Here is a 15,972-nt window from a genome sequence, read left to right on the forward strand (position 1 = left end):
AAGTTAGAAGCTGTAGTTGCTCTCCATCTGCTGTACAACTAGAACATACCTACATTATTTCATAACATCACACTCACTGCCTCAAAGAAGTTTAAGAAGTACCTGGATCTTACACATATATATATATATATATATATATATATATATATATATATATATATATACACACACACACACACACATTAAAAAAACTCTTGACATTGCACTGAACCCTATTATTAGTCTATTAATAGTCTAAAAGACATAAAATACTGTTCACTTAATAAATCAATTGTGCACATTTTACACAACTATAGTTGTAAACCAGAATAAAGAACACAATTCTGCATGCTGTGTTTCAAATTTGGCGTGAGCATCACTATAAAGGAGTGGCCCATCAAACAGTTCCTGTGTAAGCACTGCACTGCTCATTATGTGGAATCTACTAGGCACAAACCAGCCCTCAGACAGAGCCTTGGGCAAACAAACTATGGATACCGAGAGGTGCCTGTGGCAATAGCTGTTCTTGAATTAACCTGTTTCCCTGGTAAGGCAGTATGGATCAGTGAACTCAACCAAGCAAGTCTGCCTTGAATCTTAAAAAACAGCTTTCTGATAGTCAGGATCCCTTGACTCATCAATAATAGCATGTAAGCCTAATAAGGAAGCAATCCTGTTACCGACTGCCTTGAAGACTCAGGCAACATCAAACACCTTCAAATTAACCTCTAACATATCAGCTTGAGAGCCCTAAACTCAGCATACTGGATCAAATCTTTAGCAGACAAATCATCAGACAAACACCCTCTTAGCAGACAAATCATCACATAAACACCTTAACAGACAAATCACACAAACACCCTAACATACTACCCACCAGAAGAATCCACAAACAATAGCTAAGAGTTAAAAGCGGCTTCAGTCTAGAGGTCTAAACATTCAAGAGCTAAGAAGGATCAGAGAAGAATTGATGGCTCCGAAGGACCAAAGAGGCACACAAATCTTTGCCATCTTGCCTTCTCAAATCTACACTTACCGTGTGTTGGACACCCACACTTATTTTCTAGTGTGTTTCAATTGTGAACCATTGGAGATATTTTTGACCTTGAGCTAGTCAGCTATGCAACACTATGTGAGGCATATACCACCTCAGCAGTTCTCAACACAAACAGGAGAAGATGCAGTAACATTATCCTAGCATTATCCTGCACAAAAGCTGCCGCAAGTGCAGTTACTATGCCCTCATTTTGAATATTACACAGTAAGGCTAAAGGTTTGTCAACAAAATTATCAGGTGTTTCCTGAACAGGATAGCAGGTCTGCCAACCAGAGTGTAAGTCTATTCCAATGGAAGTACCTTGGGATCAAGGGCAAGAAAATATGCATAGTTATCTGCTAGGAGTGCAACTGGAAAGCACCTATGGAAGTTGACCCTTTAAGTGGCCAAAATGATGGCCATACTTTCCCACCCCTTTACAGATCAGAAAATGAGTCAAATATGTATCTACTGTATTTGCAGTAGCGACAGGGGTTAGAAACATTTCGGCCATTAAGCCTTCATCAGCTTATGGCTTCCCTAGATATATATTAAAAGAATATATTGATATTAAAAGACAATAAGAGCGTTTCAGAGTGCGACTGTCTTTATTATGCTGGATTAATGCAACTTTAGGAAAACGCACCGATTGAACAAGAGGGAGAGCACAGTGTTTTCGTGGATAGAACATCTAATGAGGTCTCATTTTATATGTTCTGCTTGTAAGGCGGACACATCACATCAGTTGACATGATGTAAATCAATACAATTTGATGTGAATAAATAAAAAATTAAACGAATCTAAGTTTTGAAAAAAGATTGCACTCAGATTTATTTCCAAATACATTACAAAAAGATCATATATAATATTTTACAAAAAGCAGAATGAGTGCATGCATTCCTGATAGAAGACATTTCTTGTCAGATGTGATAATGTGCATTTCAGCTCTGTATCTTTGTGCTTAGGCTTCATGTCATTATACGCCGTCGTATGAGAATTCAAATTCATAGAAGACAAAAGTATAATTGAAATAAGAATTTTAAAAATCTTCAAAAAAAAAAATCTTAGGTCTTTTACACTTCATCTAGTTTGATATCTTGATTACAACATGAAAATTGTTTTGATACAAAATAGCTTTTTTTTCGCAATATACCCTTCCTATATAAAATAGATATAAAACACAAAATAACATATAGTTAATTAAGAGTTGGTCTAGGCACTTGTGCATGCATTGTCCTAATCAGGAATCAGTCAGACACCATACATAAAGCATTAAGGCCCACAGCATGTCTTTGATGACATTTCAAATGTCATGGACCAGGATACACAATGGCAAATAGATATCTTTGAGATGTGTGTACCCATGGCTTTCAACAGTCACAGAGGGAACTGCTGTCGTTTTTGCATATTGTCTCTGTAAGACCGTTCTTTTGGATAAAGGGTCAGTTTGGTTTTGTGACAGTGATGTGTAAGAGACAATGGCGCCTCCTATCTGTTGCTGTTGGAAGGTGCATAGTGAACCTGCCTTTGCTGAAGAAGCTCAGTGATTGCCAGAAGCTTTTTCAAGATGTGCTGTAAGAATGAAAATGAAGAGGCGTTTGTGAGTGTCAGAGCAAGGCTGCTCATGCATCAGATAACATCTATATTTCCTGAAACTGTTTGCAAAGACATCAACAATTCATCAATGGTGAAAAGGGCTGATTTAATCTACAGTATCACTTTTATATTCTGTTTGAAGCTCTACCAGGAGACTCCTACTTCATTTGATGTGTATAAATCCACTCTTGCATATCCTACATCTTAGACATTTGACACTCAATTCTTAAACCTTTGAAGTAATAAGAACTACATAAGAACACTTAAGAGCACCTAAGAATGAATAAAGAGGTGGTGGTACCTGCTGGACTCCACGTTCGTTGCTAAGCGTGCGCAGCTCATCGGAGTGGCTGACACACAGCTGGTGAAGTGCAGCCAGGTCCCGTGGCAGGTCCGTTATAAAGTGCTCTGTAGTGTGAGGTAGCTCAGGCACATTCTGCTCATGACAAAACAAATACATCACCAGGTTTAGGGTGAAGGTGTCAAGAATTACTTGAGTTTTAGGAGTTACTTTTTAAAAACAAATCAAATGATTCCAGCAATAAACAGCAAGTGTGTATGACAGAGAGAGAGAGTACATCTGTGTTTTTGAACGTGTGTGTTTCTGTGTGACAGTGTGTACACCTGTGTGTGTGAGCCTATGCGTATGAGAAAGTGTGTGCCTATGTGAGTGAGTGCATACACGAGTGAGTGGGAAAGAGTGTGTGTGTGTGTATGCAAGTGAGTGAGTGAGTGTGTCCGTATGTGAGTGATTGAGTGTGTGTGTGTGTGTGTGTGTGTGTGTGTGTGTGATGCAAGTGAGTGAGTGAGTGAGTGAGGGAGCACAAGACTTATTTTCCAGTTTGAGTCAATATGAACGGCCTACCCCAAGCTCATCCAGAAACCTAATCATTCTGTCCTTGTTGCTCTTGATGAAAGGGTTCACGCCCTCCATATATGGCTCCTGTATCAACCATCCATAACACAACAAGCTTAATCTCAATCTATATTCCACAGAGAAAGGCAGAGGGATGTGTGTTTTCATCATACCTTGGTTCCAAACTCGACCAGATTGGCCAGGTTCTGCACAGCTTTGGCGACCAACGTGAGGGTCCGTGAGGCAGTAGGTGAGGGAGGATCTTCAAACAACATGAGGGCAAATGTTTCAAAGTTCTTAATAGTGTTGTCAGCAGCTTGAAAGTTAACGTTATAAAGTTAGTCATAGTCATAATCCCCCAGAGATATAAAGAAACATACTGTACATTGAAATGGACAGAACACCTGTAAGGAGACTGAACTCATTCTTCTATCTAGACCACAGGACTTTCCAGGGGAGATTAAGGCGAACAAATGAACTCATTCTTCTATCTAGACCACAGGACTTTCCAGGGGAGATTAAGGCGAACAAATGAACTCATTCTCTCTATAGACAGAGATCCCCAGTTAAAAAGTTTAGTTTAGGACTTGACATAATCATTATCTGAGGAGTTCTCTCAGAGCCTCATCACTTTCTCTTGCTCTCTCGCTTCTCTCACTCAAATTGTGACATTGCAGTCTTACCAGTGATTATGTTAAATATTCTTGGGTTGACAATAGCAGGGCAGATCAGCCTGAGGAAGACAAATCCACTGAAAAAGAAACATTTGCTTTCATTAAGAACAACTCGCTGTGAACAACCAAGCAGACAGAAAATATGGGACGATGAATGCTAATAATACTAAGCACTCATAGTATTATTATCTATCTATAAATTACAGGAGCGTTTGTCTGTGTATGTGTCAGTTCGCAACTTTGCAGGTGTCTTGCTAAGGGGAACGAGTAAGTGCAGTGCTAAGTTTGACATTGTTTGGGTAAGAAATGCAAAATATTTCGTTAAATATATCAGTAAAAGAAGCACGCATTGGCTTTCGCCGCTCTACTGTTGCCACTCCCCCGTCTGTGTGTTTGGGAGTTATTCACATATCTGTCGAACCGTTCATCCAATTGATTTCAAACTTGGCAGGTGTCTTGCTACGGGTACGAGTAAGTGCAGTGCCAAGTTTTATGTTGTTTGGATAAGAAATGCCAAAGATCATCTCCTCGCACAGCGCAATTGAAACGAGCCATAGGCTAATGGTCCCGAATTTAAGGACGTTTCAGAATGCCACACAGCTACAGACAATGAGTGGCAGACAGAGTGAAATGGTACTTATGCTACCAAATACTTTTTTTCACATAGTTGCAAATCTCATATGATGAATCTTTCTACAAAATGGTTTGTCTTCCATATCATTAAGTTATTCAATAGGCTAAACATATAGCCTTACATCAAAGCTTTAGGCTTATGTCATTTTGATCAGCTACAGACAACAAGTGGCAGACAGAGTGTGATGTCAGATTGTTTCTGAGTCACATCGTTGCATATTTCCAGAGATTGTTTCTGAGTCACATCGTTGCATATTTCATACGACGATAAATCATTCTACAAAATGGTTTGTCAATAGGATTAACAATAAACATATAGCTGCCCTTAACTGAAAACAGCTGTTATGTTTATGTCATTTTGATCTGTAAAAAATGTCACATGCAGCCATGCCTAAATTCTGCTCACTGCACATTTATTATAGGCTTATGTATTATAATATAATATTCAGTAGGCTAATCATTATTGAATGCTTAGCTGGAACGATATTTTCGCCATCATCCTATTTTTAAAGCACGCAATTGGGCTACTGATGTTCTACAGGAATAACATGTCTGAACGGGCACTGCACTAGTTAGTAATAATCAAAACACAACACTAGCGGACTGTGTTTGGCAACAAAGATAATTGACTCCTGTCAATCCAGATCAAACAGACACTTACCTCACAACCCTTGTTCTCATTGTGACATTCAGTGGCCATTTCTGTTGAACAAATGTTTGTAAACACCCATAAATGAACCTCAGGGTCCTGTGGGATAAAAGTTGACATTGAAGGAAATTTTCAACTACACAGGCCTCACAAACAGTATTACCACCAATAGGATTATGAAACCTGGTCTACTTACGGAGGAAGAATCTCAGCAGCCATAAAAATTTTCTCCACCAGTTCAGACACAAGATTCAAGAGATGATTCAAATTCACATTCACATCCTCATTCTTCTCCATCTTTGAGGGATTTAACTGAATTGGGGATAGATGAAGCCATTCATTAGGAGCTGCCTTAAGGGTAGGCATGGTTCAACGAGCAAGGCTTAATAAGAATAGCTTATCATGACACAAATACAATCAGAGTTCAATTTCAAAGAGAACTGAATCTACCACCAATCTACTATGACATTTTAATCAATATGTTGGACCACTACTATTTACCCAACAAAATGCTGAACTGAAAACTCGACGACACGTCATAAAGAATGACCCACCTCACAGGACTGTTTACACTCCATAATCTTTAGTATGGTGTTTTTGAGTGCATGGTGCACAAAAGCAGTGGCCGTGGCCTTCATATATTGCTCCATTAATGTGCTAGCCAGTGTTGTGGCACGAAAGAGTGTGGAAGCCTCATCTGAAAGATAGCAAGAAAAGAGTCATATTCAGTAGAGCAGTGGTTCTCAAATGGGGGTACATGTACCCCTGGGGGTACGTGAAGGCACTCCAGGGGGTACGTGAGATTTTAACCCTTAGAACCCGATTGACGCAAAGTGCGTCAAAAAACACACCATTTCTTCTGTTACATTGCTCCGCAACTGTTCATCGGAGCGAGATAAAACCTTTATTGCGTGACAGAGCAGAAGTGGGGATTTCCAACGAGACCACGCACTTGTCTGTACGTTAAAGTACGAAAATAAAAACAAATCATGAAATTAAATCAAATTGCACCATATTTAGTCTTTACTTCTCTGCGTTCACCTTCTCACCCATTACTCTCGTTTGAATTACTTGCGAACCTGTGAACGCATAGATATGGCAAGCATATCAGATGAAAGAGGAGACACAGGGCTATCCATTGATAGCAAGTATGTTGATCCTTCTGGCTTATAAAATCAGACGAAGTGACTGCAAAATATTAACGTCATGTACAAAAACCAATGCTGCACACTCATTCTCGTTTGAATTACTCGCGGACCTGTGATCGGATAGATATGCCAAGCATGTCAGATGGAGAGGAATTAAGGCATTAAGATCAATTTCCAAAAGATGATTTTATATTCCTCTTTTCAGTCAACTTTAGCATGGGTGCCAATACTTTTGGCCATCACTAAGAATTTTTATAATACGCTTTTTATATTTTAATTCTTTAAAAATCAAAATAAAATCAATGCTAGTACTAATACATGAAATTACAATTATTTAATAAATATTTCAGGAAAATATAAGTTCATAAAATTAATTTTATATTTCAGTAGGCTATTCAACCCAGAGTCCCCCCCATACCAGGATGGTTCGACCCAACCTGTCACATGCCACCCGCCATCACCTGTCAATCACTGTCAGAACTCAAATGATGGAGTCATGGTTCCAAAGTTTAATAAATTAGACACTGATGTCACAGTGCTCTGTGTCTTTTTTTCCTCAACTAAAAATGCTTTGCGCTGGTTAGGGGGTAAAAAAATATTTTACAGGGGGTACTGAAAAAAGGTTGAGAACCACTGCAGTAGAACACTTACTCCTCAATAGCACTTACTCCTATCCAGCACAGGGGTCTCTAACAGGTAGCTGTTTCTGAGTAGCTCTCCAAAACGTTCAAGGAAAATTTGATAACATGGTCACTTGGTAAACCTCTTAAAATTCCTATTAAATCAAACTGAACAGTCTACAAAACAGAGATGTTTATGTTGTCTAAGTAGCTCTCACAGGAAATCCTGATCTAGCAATTTAACACTTTGAGTTTTATCAATTTCAAGTGCCTAATGGAAGGTGAAAGAGACGCCTACCCTCCATGCTGATCTCCCGGTCATTAAGTGCCCGGAGTAGAGGAGCCTCCATCTTCTCGTGCCTGAAGATGCGCAGCAGGATGCTGGCCAGGAGAGTCCGGTCCTGTCCACACACGTGGGCCAGTGCATTGATCACATGGAACTCCTTCAACAGAATCAGCTGTAGGAACATTTGAATGCATGTTAATACTGTAAAACATTGTGTTCCTGATACTAAGTTCTTAGAGCCTGAAAGGGAGCATCTTGTGTTGCTCTTTAAAAATTAGCAAGATGTTTCTGCCCAATAATTAAATCAGCATTAGTTTGTGCGGGGCAGTGTTATGCATCGCATTGCAATGCGCCTCTTTCAAATTAGAGCCCATAATGTCATTCAGTCAGCCAACCATGAGCATAGGGAGCATAAATGCATCAACCCTACATTACAGATTACTCATCAAACTATAACCTATACACAATATACAGTATACAGTTGGTGTGTAGTGAGCGTTCTGGCGCATAATGGCTGGCGTGCATCACCCAGGTGGGTGCTACACATCACTGTGAAGCACTTTAAGTGTCTAGAAAAGCGCTATAAAAATGTAACGTGTTGTTGTTGTATATATGAATGAATCTCATACATTTTGTAAGTCTTAATGGCCACTGTTGAAACATTTTTTTATGTGAGCAATGGGCTAACAATGTAGTAATGTATTACATACTGCATCTCTGTGTGTCTACATCACTGCCAATATATCGGCCTCCATCAGGATGAAACCAGGTCAAAGGTGTGAAACTGAGCACAAATCATGAGGACTGACTGGAGTCTATTACCTCTTTGAAATCATTGTACTCTTCCTCAGGCATGATCTTCTCCATGGAGTAGCGGGCCCGGACCCTGAGTGAGCTGGTCTCTGTGCCGGGCTTCAGAGCCACGTGTGAGCTCAGTTGGAACCACTCATCAATCATCTTGCCCCGCTGCAGATGGCACAGCTGGCAGACCATGAACACTGCAGGGGGGGGGGGGAGCATACATGATCTAACTGAAAACAGTCCTGACAGAGGCGGAGCAATTACATAGACATAGCTAAATACAGGGGCGCAGGATCCAACGAGGGGGAAGTCAAGACTACAATGGTACAACAACAATGTTCCTTAGAACCACACACGCCATCCAAGTCCTTCAGTTGTTAGTTTACAACATACAATTTGCTATCCTCCACTGCCAGATCAAATTAAATGGCATATAAATCCCAGGCATGAAATGAAGAACTATTGTTTATGTGGCTCTTTGAAAACAACCGCGGACCATAAAACAGGAGACACGATTGAGATACTCACAGATATCACTCTCTTTGCTCTTCTTGGTCTTGTTGCTCAAACTGATCTCAAATCTGTTGATATCACTCGAGAGGTCACTGAGAAAGGGTGGAATGAAAGAAAGTCATGAGTTATGCAGTTATGCAAGCAAAGGAGTTTAATTTTTTTTTTATGAAATTTAAAAATGCATTTTACATTCATGCCCATGGTTGATCTGTTTGGCTCACTATTAGCGTGGTCTAAGGTGCTAGCAATCACTGCACTCAATTATATTGCATATACAAAATAAAAACACACTATTCAGGCAACATTTGTGTAATTTTCCACTTTTACACTACAGTGGCATCTAACAAACCAAAGACTATTTATTTTGCTTAACTGTTGTATCACTGTGTGGATTACTGTAGTGTGGATCAATGCCATGATATGTGTCATTTTGGATGAAATCATCTTCTAACTGATGTATGATAGGCAGAAGCTTAGTGGGAGACAGGAATGTGGATGGTGAAGATTAAAGAGCATACTCAAAGAGGAACTCCTCAGTCCACACAGGATTCAGACCCTCTCGAGGGTGAGTCTTGGCCACCTGGACACTGTTCAGGTAAATGTTACAGTAGGCGTTGTTGAAATGCTTGCTGGGTAATTTATGGGCCTCCTCCACGTTCAAGAGCAAGCTGCTGACCTGCAACAGCAGCAGAAGTGAAAGAGCAACATGTGAGAGAGAGTACCAACAGCAAATGGTCAAATCCCGTCAAATCAGGACACAAATCTCACAGCCAATCTGAGTGGTGACGAGGAGGTCAGATTACCTGGCGGAGGCGCTTATTAGAGGAGGGCTGCGTAGGTTTTTTGAGGTTGTTGCAGAAGGTTTGCAAGCACTTCATCCAGTCCTGTTACAGTAAAAAAACATTTGCCGCCACATGTAAATCCTCAAGGGAATTGCTGGATTATTTGCATGATACATTACACCAGTTATATCTAAAATCAGAGATCACCTGTGCTTGTTCAGGAGTTTCTCCTGCAAAGTAAAAGATGTACTGCTCTTCGAAGTGCTGGTCAACCAACTGGAAACAGTTTGGCCTTGGGGGAAAAACTACAACTTGTAACTTTTAAGTACAAACACAACATTTTATATACACAATATAGCATATACCACACATACCATAAGAATGTTAGAGCAATTTTATTTTTTAGACAGATGATACTATGTCAAGGCAAAAGTTTCTATCTCTGAAATAAAAGCCAAATCAAATACACAACCATCCCTTTCTGTGGTGAATAAAGATGTGGAGCTCACCTGCCAAACATACTGTCGTGGACATTATACACGGAGCACACGCTGAGGTCAATCAGCCCTTTTGGCTTAGTGGCTCTCTTCTCACTCTCAAAGTAGATGAGCTGGGAGTCGTTCCCCTCTAGGATGAAGTAAAGGTTCTTCCACCGCTGCTTACCTTTGCCTGGTGGAACAGAGGGTTGAGGGCTTAGAACGTTCACCTCTGCCTGACCACAGGCCTTTGCAAAGACGTTTATTATGATCTAAACATGGATTTAAAAGTCCAAATACCTTTGTTGAAGAGAAGATATCCTTTTTTCACAATGTTCTTATAGAAAGCATCTTTTGTCTTGCGACGGATGGTGTTGTAGATCTCTTTGCCATCCATGATGTCTGACAGTAAATGCTGGTGGTGCTGGGGTACAATGTCAAAATCAAACAGGTATCATAACAGCAAAGAGTCTAAAACTCCAAATCCTGGTGTCAAAATATGACAGGAAAATATCAAATGGAAATTTGGGACCTGTCTGCACATCATCAGTTTAGGGTCTGTGACTCACCTGGATAGATACAGGTTCTCTCAGGTAGTAGCCCTCTACAATCTGCTCTCTTTTGTAGTGGTCAATGATAGCATCAATACTGTTGACAAGAGACAGAGTCACCCCATCAGAATAAATTGTACACCTTGGCAGAATCATGCTAAGCAGCAATACAATGCCAAACCATGCAACTGAAAAATGCCAACAAGGTCAATTATGCAGTATGCACAACAATGGACCAGTCATAATGCTTCAGAGATAATCTTTCCAGTTTTATTACAGCGCACTAAAGGATAAACCACCTGGCAAATAAAAAGAATAAACTTCCCATCTTTTGAAAATACACTGAGTTACCCATTAAAAGAATCCACATGACTAACAACAATCCTTTTACAACAATCCGTTTACCTTTTTTGATTACTTATTTACAATCTGAAATGGATTCGTCAACTTTGCTCAGGTTATAAGAGCTCCTAACTAAGAGAGCTCTAAAAATGACCATTGCTTCTGACCTGCTGTAATATCTGCCACCCATCATGAACTGGTTGCTGGGAGTGGGGCAGATTTTGAAGCGCTGAATGTTCTCATTGGTTCGGAAAAAGAGAGAGTAGTCCCCTGGGGTGCTGTCTGAAGGCCGGACTAGAAAACTGCACACCTGCCCAACTAAACAACAACAACAACATTCATCCAGGGTCAAACAAATCAAGTGATTGAGTAACTATTTTTACAGTAGGTTTGTATACTGAATTTGTTCAAGAGGTTTACCATTCATAAGTAGATTGTAGGCTTCTTGCTTGTTGATCTTCCCATGATACCATCTATAGAGTTACAGCCAAGGTCAAAATAGAGTCAACAAAACTCCCAAACAATTAAACATTAAAAGCATGTCAGTAAACACATCATACCAACCACTAAAAGCTTCACACAAACACAATGCTTAACTTTAGCTGGCCTCTGCTATATAACAGAGAGCAAGAAAAGAACACCTACACTTTTCCTTCATGTGGATCTTCTTCTTTTGCCTTAAAAAAGAAAATTGTACCATGTTAAAAGGTCACATCCCCACTGACCTGACCAGTAAAAGGAAGTGCGCTGTGGTCTAATGTCATAATACTTGGCCATAAGGCAGTGTGGTTAATTTGGTAAACAGACAAGACTGAGATTACAAACCACTTCCTCCACCAGAGCCTCCACAATCAGCCCCTGCTCATCTGTGCGAACATTTGTCACCCACATCCAACTGTCTTCCAGTTCATTGTGAACAATAAACATGTCCCCTTTCAGGAAACTACAGAAGCCAAACAGATGGAACAAGCAAATGTGACTCTAGGAAAAACAGTGTATAATGATCACAACTTTCAGTTTCATTACTATTATTATGATTAAGTACAAAATACCATCTGAAACAAGCACTGAGTGCCCTTTAGCCAAAGTGGCATATACATAAAGCAGCAATAACATGTTCTATAGACCCTTTCAACAATAAAAACAAAAACAATGCTTGAACGTTCTATTTGGGCCCCAATCTACTTCCTCTGCATTAAGATAACATATATGGAATGTTAAAAAGGAAGTCTTGTGGGGCCAACTATGATGCTGATAATGGAACTCTCTTGAAAGGGTCCATACCAAAGATTCTAGAATCTTTGGTCCATACTATCTTACCTGATTTCTGGAGTTTCAGGCACTTTGGTGTATGGCAATATTGCTCGCACTCTTCTGCGATGCTCCACTGGCTACAAAACAATTTATACCACATATTAACATAGTATTTCCACCACAAACCAAGGGACCTTCTGTGCCTACTGACAACATACAGTCCTTTGCTTATTTCACAAAGCTCTTTTGACAACTTACTCATTGTGTAAGTATACATATACTTCAACATTGCTCTGAAATGTTTATTGTGTAAGTATACATATACTTAATCATTGCTCAGAAAATACTGTAATTACGCCGATAGACTTCGAACAATCACAGAAAAGTCAAACATTTACCTCAGGAGGCGCCACTGGATATAAGAGGTTCTCTCCTTTAAGCAAACAGGAGACGTAGCTGTAATAGCCAATCAAGTCAGGTAGGGAGGAGAACCGTCGGCCTCCTATGTAGTAGTCTCCACACATGGCAATGATCCTGCACAGGCAAAGGACAAGGAAATTACAGGCCTGATGTTGGGATTGATTTCAAAAGCTGAGTAGGGTCCTTAATACAAAACCGCAGACGATACATGGGATGCAGATCGGCTATGTTTCGGCTATGATGTTCGGCTATGTTTTCCAGTGTTCCCCTACCTAGCCCACTAAGTAACAAGATGTTGCTATTCTAAATACTCGAGATATATTCCTTGTGTGTTAAGATACTTGAAACCAGTTAAGCATTATAAATCGTGCCTTCATGTGTATGTGTGTGTGTGTGTGTGTGCATATGTGGTGTGTGTGTGTGTGTATGCATGCATAAGGTCCATGCGCAGCTGCACCTGAAGTGGTTCACCACATTGGTCATACTGAGGAAGGACAGCACAAAGGAGCCAGGCCGCCGGTCGCTCTCCCTGATGAGATAGCTGCCAGGGTTCCGGGCCTGCTGCAATCTCTCCTCCGCCATGGTCCGATCCAGTTTCCCATGATACCACCTGTCATAACAGGGACCATGGTAATCAGAGGGGGGAAAATAGGCTTCTTTCTGATTATTATTATTCATATTATAACCTCTAGACACAAATGGAGAATTTAAAGTGTTGGCCTTGGAGATTGAGTTTTCAGATGTAATAGGCTAAACCCCAAATCCCTCCCTAATCCCCGTGGAAACTACAAATCGATTGTTACTTTCAGGCTTTCTGTCCTTTAGACCTGCACGCCACCTCCAATCGTTTCGTGATCATCTGTTTTATCAACTAGAGTGAAATATATCCCCACCACAAAAACTATACCGACTAACTACGGAGAATTAAACTGTCATTGATTAGGATTTATGAGCATGGATAATTAAAACTTAATTAACTCACTGATTAAGTGGAGGGGCAGTGAGGGAGAAGACAACTTCCTCTTCTTCATATTCTTGGCCGTCCAACCCATCTCCTTCATCCACTGTTCCCAATATCCCACAAGTGCGGGGCGGTGGCACCGAGGGAAGGGCAGCGCTGCCATCCGGACTTGCGGTGTTGGGTAATATCCGACCACCACTGCCCTCCGATGGGGAATCTGTCACCCTGTTCCCATCTTTAAGAATGTGTGAAGCTGTTCCCGTTTTCGATTCCACCCCTGACCAGTCTATCGTCATCTGATGAGACACTTCTGGTGAACCTAAGGAGCGGTTAGTGTCCATAGTTAAGGTCGGGCCCGTCTCCGGCATCCGAATCCTCGGCTTTGTACAAAACGCAAAACGGGCTGTGTCCAATATTCCTCCGCCATCTATCTGTGTCATCACAGAAGCAGGGTCCGTCTCCTCACCGCCGTCATCTGTTGCCATCATTTTTCTTCGGTCAAAACGTCTCACTAAGTTAGTATTTTATGTGGAGTACTAGTAGTACTGTGTCTCTAAACTCTGACAACTTTTCAACAACTCCGGAACAGACTCTCGACTTCAGCAGCAACCCACTCTCAGCTACTTAAAGTGAGCTAGCTAAATAGCGTGCTAGGTGATAACTTTGATTGCTCTAGCAAGTACACGGGACGCAAGTTTTAAGTCTTCATGATGAATGTCAGTACGGCTGCTAAGTTTGCATTATTAAAACTATAGTTTTAAAGCAACATTTCTCGCGGCAACATATTTGATAGTATTGCTTTGTTTTCTCTCCTAACGTAAGTTGGAGGTGCAGTCCACTTGTCCCACAGCTAACAGCTTGCTAGCTGGCTAGCTATATTGACTTTACTTGCCATTTATCTAGCTATCCGCTAGGTAACTTAGCCAGAAAAGTTACTACCTAGCCAAGTACAATCTGTGCGCTCCGTTAACAGAAGCTGGTCAAAACCTTCTATGTTTTGACAACGTTTCTTCCAACCATCCGTTGCATTTCAGAGCGTCTTACCAGTCGTATATTCTTGAACATGTCTCAAAACTTTAAAACAGACACACTGATTCACTTCTCGACGATTAATAGTTGTCCACCTCGCAGTAACTTTGCTAGCTTATAACATAGTTGGTGTCACTCGGTCACGGCTGCACCCTCCCTCTCCTAGTTCTGCTTGCCCCTGCTCTTGTATTATCCTTCCAGCGCGTGCCCGTTTCAATACAATAGGGAGGGAAAGTAATCTCATCGCCCCCTATTGGTTACTAATAAGATAGGGTAATTAATATTGCATTGTAGTTTTATTTAAGTCCTTAGTCCATTGACCTTTTATTCTGATAATTATGGTGAAAACTGCAAGTGTATTCCTCACTGTTGTCTCATCCTTTCTTCCTCAGACAGTTTTAGTGAGGTCATGGGAGTTCAGCGCTAACTTTAATTTGTGCAAGTTTCCTTTTCTCCAGTAGATGGTACCATTGGGAAAGGATTCTATGAGTGAATTTGTATGCCGAGGGGTTTGAAGAGTTTGTGTGTGTGTGTGGGGGAGGGAGGGGGGGCATTCGATCATCGAATGATCAAGATCAGAGCAAGATCAAGATCAGAGCAAGATGATGACATCAGTGGGTATGCACAGTCCCTCCCATGGCCAGGTCTCCACCTCACCCTTTCCAACACAAAGGTTGGGGTATGGCTGCACAATTTGGGGAAAATGTAATTGCGACTATTATGACAAATATTGCGATTGAGATTTGTGATATGATTTTTGAATCTCAATGAATTGATTCAGTTCAATATTCCAAATGTCTCTTTAATTTGTGCCACCCCTGATTGGTGAGCACGCCTGGTGCACAAGAAGCACAGCACCCCCGACCGACTATGAAGCTAACCAATCAGAATTTCTGTGTCCCTCACACACAACGCACACCCACCATCCAGTGGCATAGTCAAGGAGGATGAAATTAATATAAAAGTCAGAAATGTGACAAAATGAACTGTGCACGATTATTTGTGAAAATGTGTATGTAAATAGCCCATAAATGCTTCTTTAAATAATCTTTAAATATCTTTCACTTTTCATAACCAAACAATGTAGGCTACTGAATTAGCACATATCAGGAAATAGAATGGGAATGGAAATAGAGATTAAGGGCAAGTCCACGGAAAATGGACTTTTTGTCACATCCACAACGCCAGTAAAATGCCTTGGCATTTGTATGATGTTAATGATAACATTCATTTTTGTGCATTTTTCTCATTCTTCAGCCAAAAATAGCAAATACTCAAAGTTCATGTAATCATTCACATCATACCATATCACATTTTATTGGCATTATGGATGTTACAAAAAATTTAATTTTCCATGGAATTGCC

The 15,972-nt window shown here is 40.6% G+C and overlaps 1 protein-coding gene across 1 annotated transcript; it reads right to left on the reverse strand.

The window, feature by feature from the left end:
* Positions 1 to 1,817: 1,817 nt before the first annotated feature.
* On the reverse strand, positions 1,818 to 15,105 carry rasa1b (RAS p21 protein activator (GTPase activating protein) 1b). Its single transcript, XM_048258653.1, has 25 exons — positions 13,600 to 15,105; positions 13,075 to 13,227; positions 12,596 to 12,731; positions 12,264 to 12,334; positions 11,769 to 11,886; positions 11,589 to 11,620; positions 11,364 to 11,416; positions 11,111 to 11,261; positions 10,620 to 10,698; positions 10,351 to 10,474; positions 10,084 to 10,243; positions 9,782 to 9,866; positions 9,596 to 9,676; positions 9,311 to 9,468; positions 8,808 to 8,884; positions 8,301 to 8,476; positions 7,491 to 7,650; positions 5,979 to 6,121; positions 5,621 to 5,736; positions 5,437 to 5,523; positions 4,152 to 4,219; positions 3,642 to 3,730; positions 3,478 to 3,555; positions 2,914 to 3,048; positions 1,818 to 2,588 (listed from the first exon to the last, which is right to left on the reverse strand). Exons 1-25 carry the CDS (start codon positions 14,064 to 14,066, stop codon positions 2,505 to 2,507), a joined length of 3,081 nt encoding a protein of 1,026 aa, XP_048114610.1. The 5' UTR covers positions 14,067 to 15,105; the 3' UTR covers positions 1,818 to 2,504.
* Between the last annotated feature and the right edge of the window lie 867 nt (positions 15,106 to 15,972).

The sequence above is a fragment of the Alosa alosa genome, chromosome 12 (genome assembly GCF_017589495.1).
Source record: "Alosa alosa isolate M-15738 ecotype Scorff River chromosome 12, AALO_Geno_1.1, whole genome shotgun sequence".
NCBI lineage: Eukaryota > Metazoa > Chordata > Actinopteri > Clupeiformes > Clupeidae > Alosa > Alosa alosa.

Excerpts from the sequence above, each read along its gene's own strand:
- rasa1b (XM_048258653.1), bottom strand. The coding sequence starts at position 14,066 with ATGATGGCAACAGATGACGGCGGTGAGGAGACGGACCCTGCTTCTGTG. Across the intron at positions 6,122-7,490 it reads CCGGGAGATCAGCATGGAGG|ATGAGGCTTCCACACTCTTT; the intron begins GTAGGCGTCTCT and ends GCTATCTTTCAG. Across the intron at positions 5,524-5,620 it reads GCTGCTGAGATTCTTCCTCC|GACCCTGAGGTTCATTTATG; the intron begins GTAAGTAGACCA and ends TTTATCCCACAG.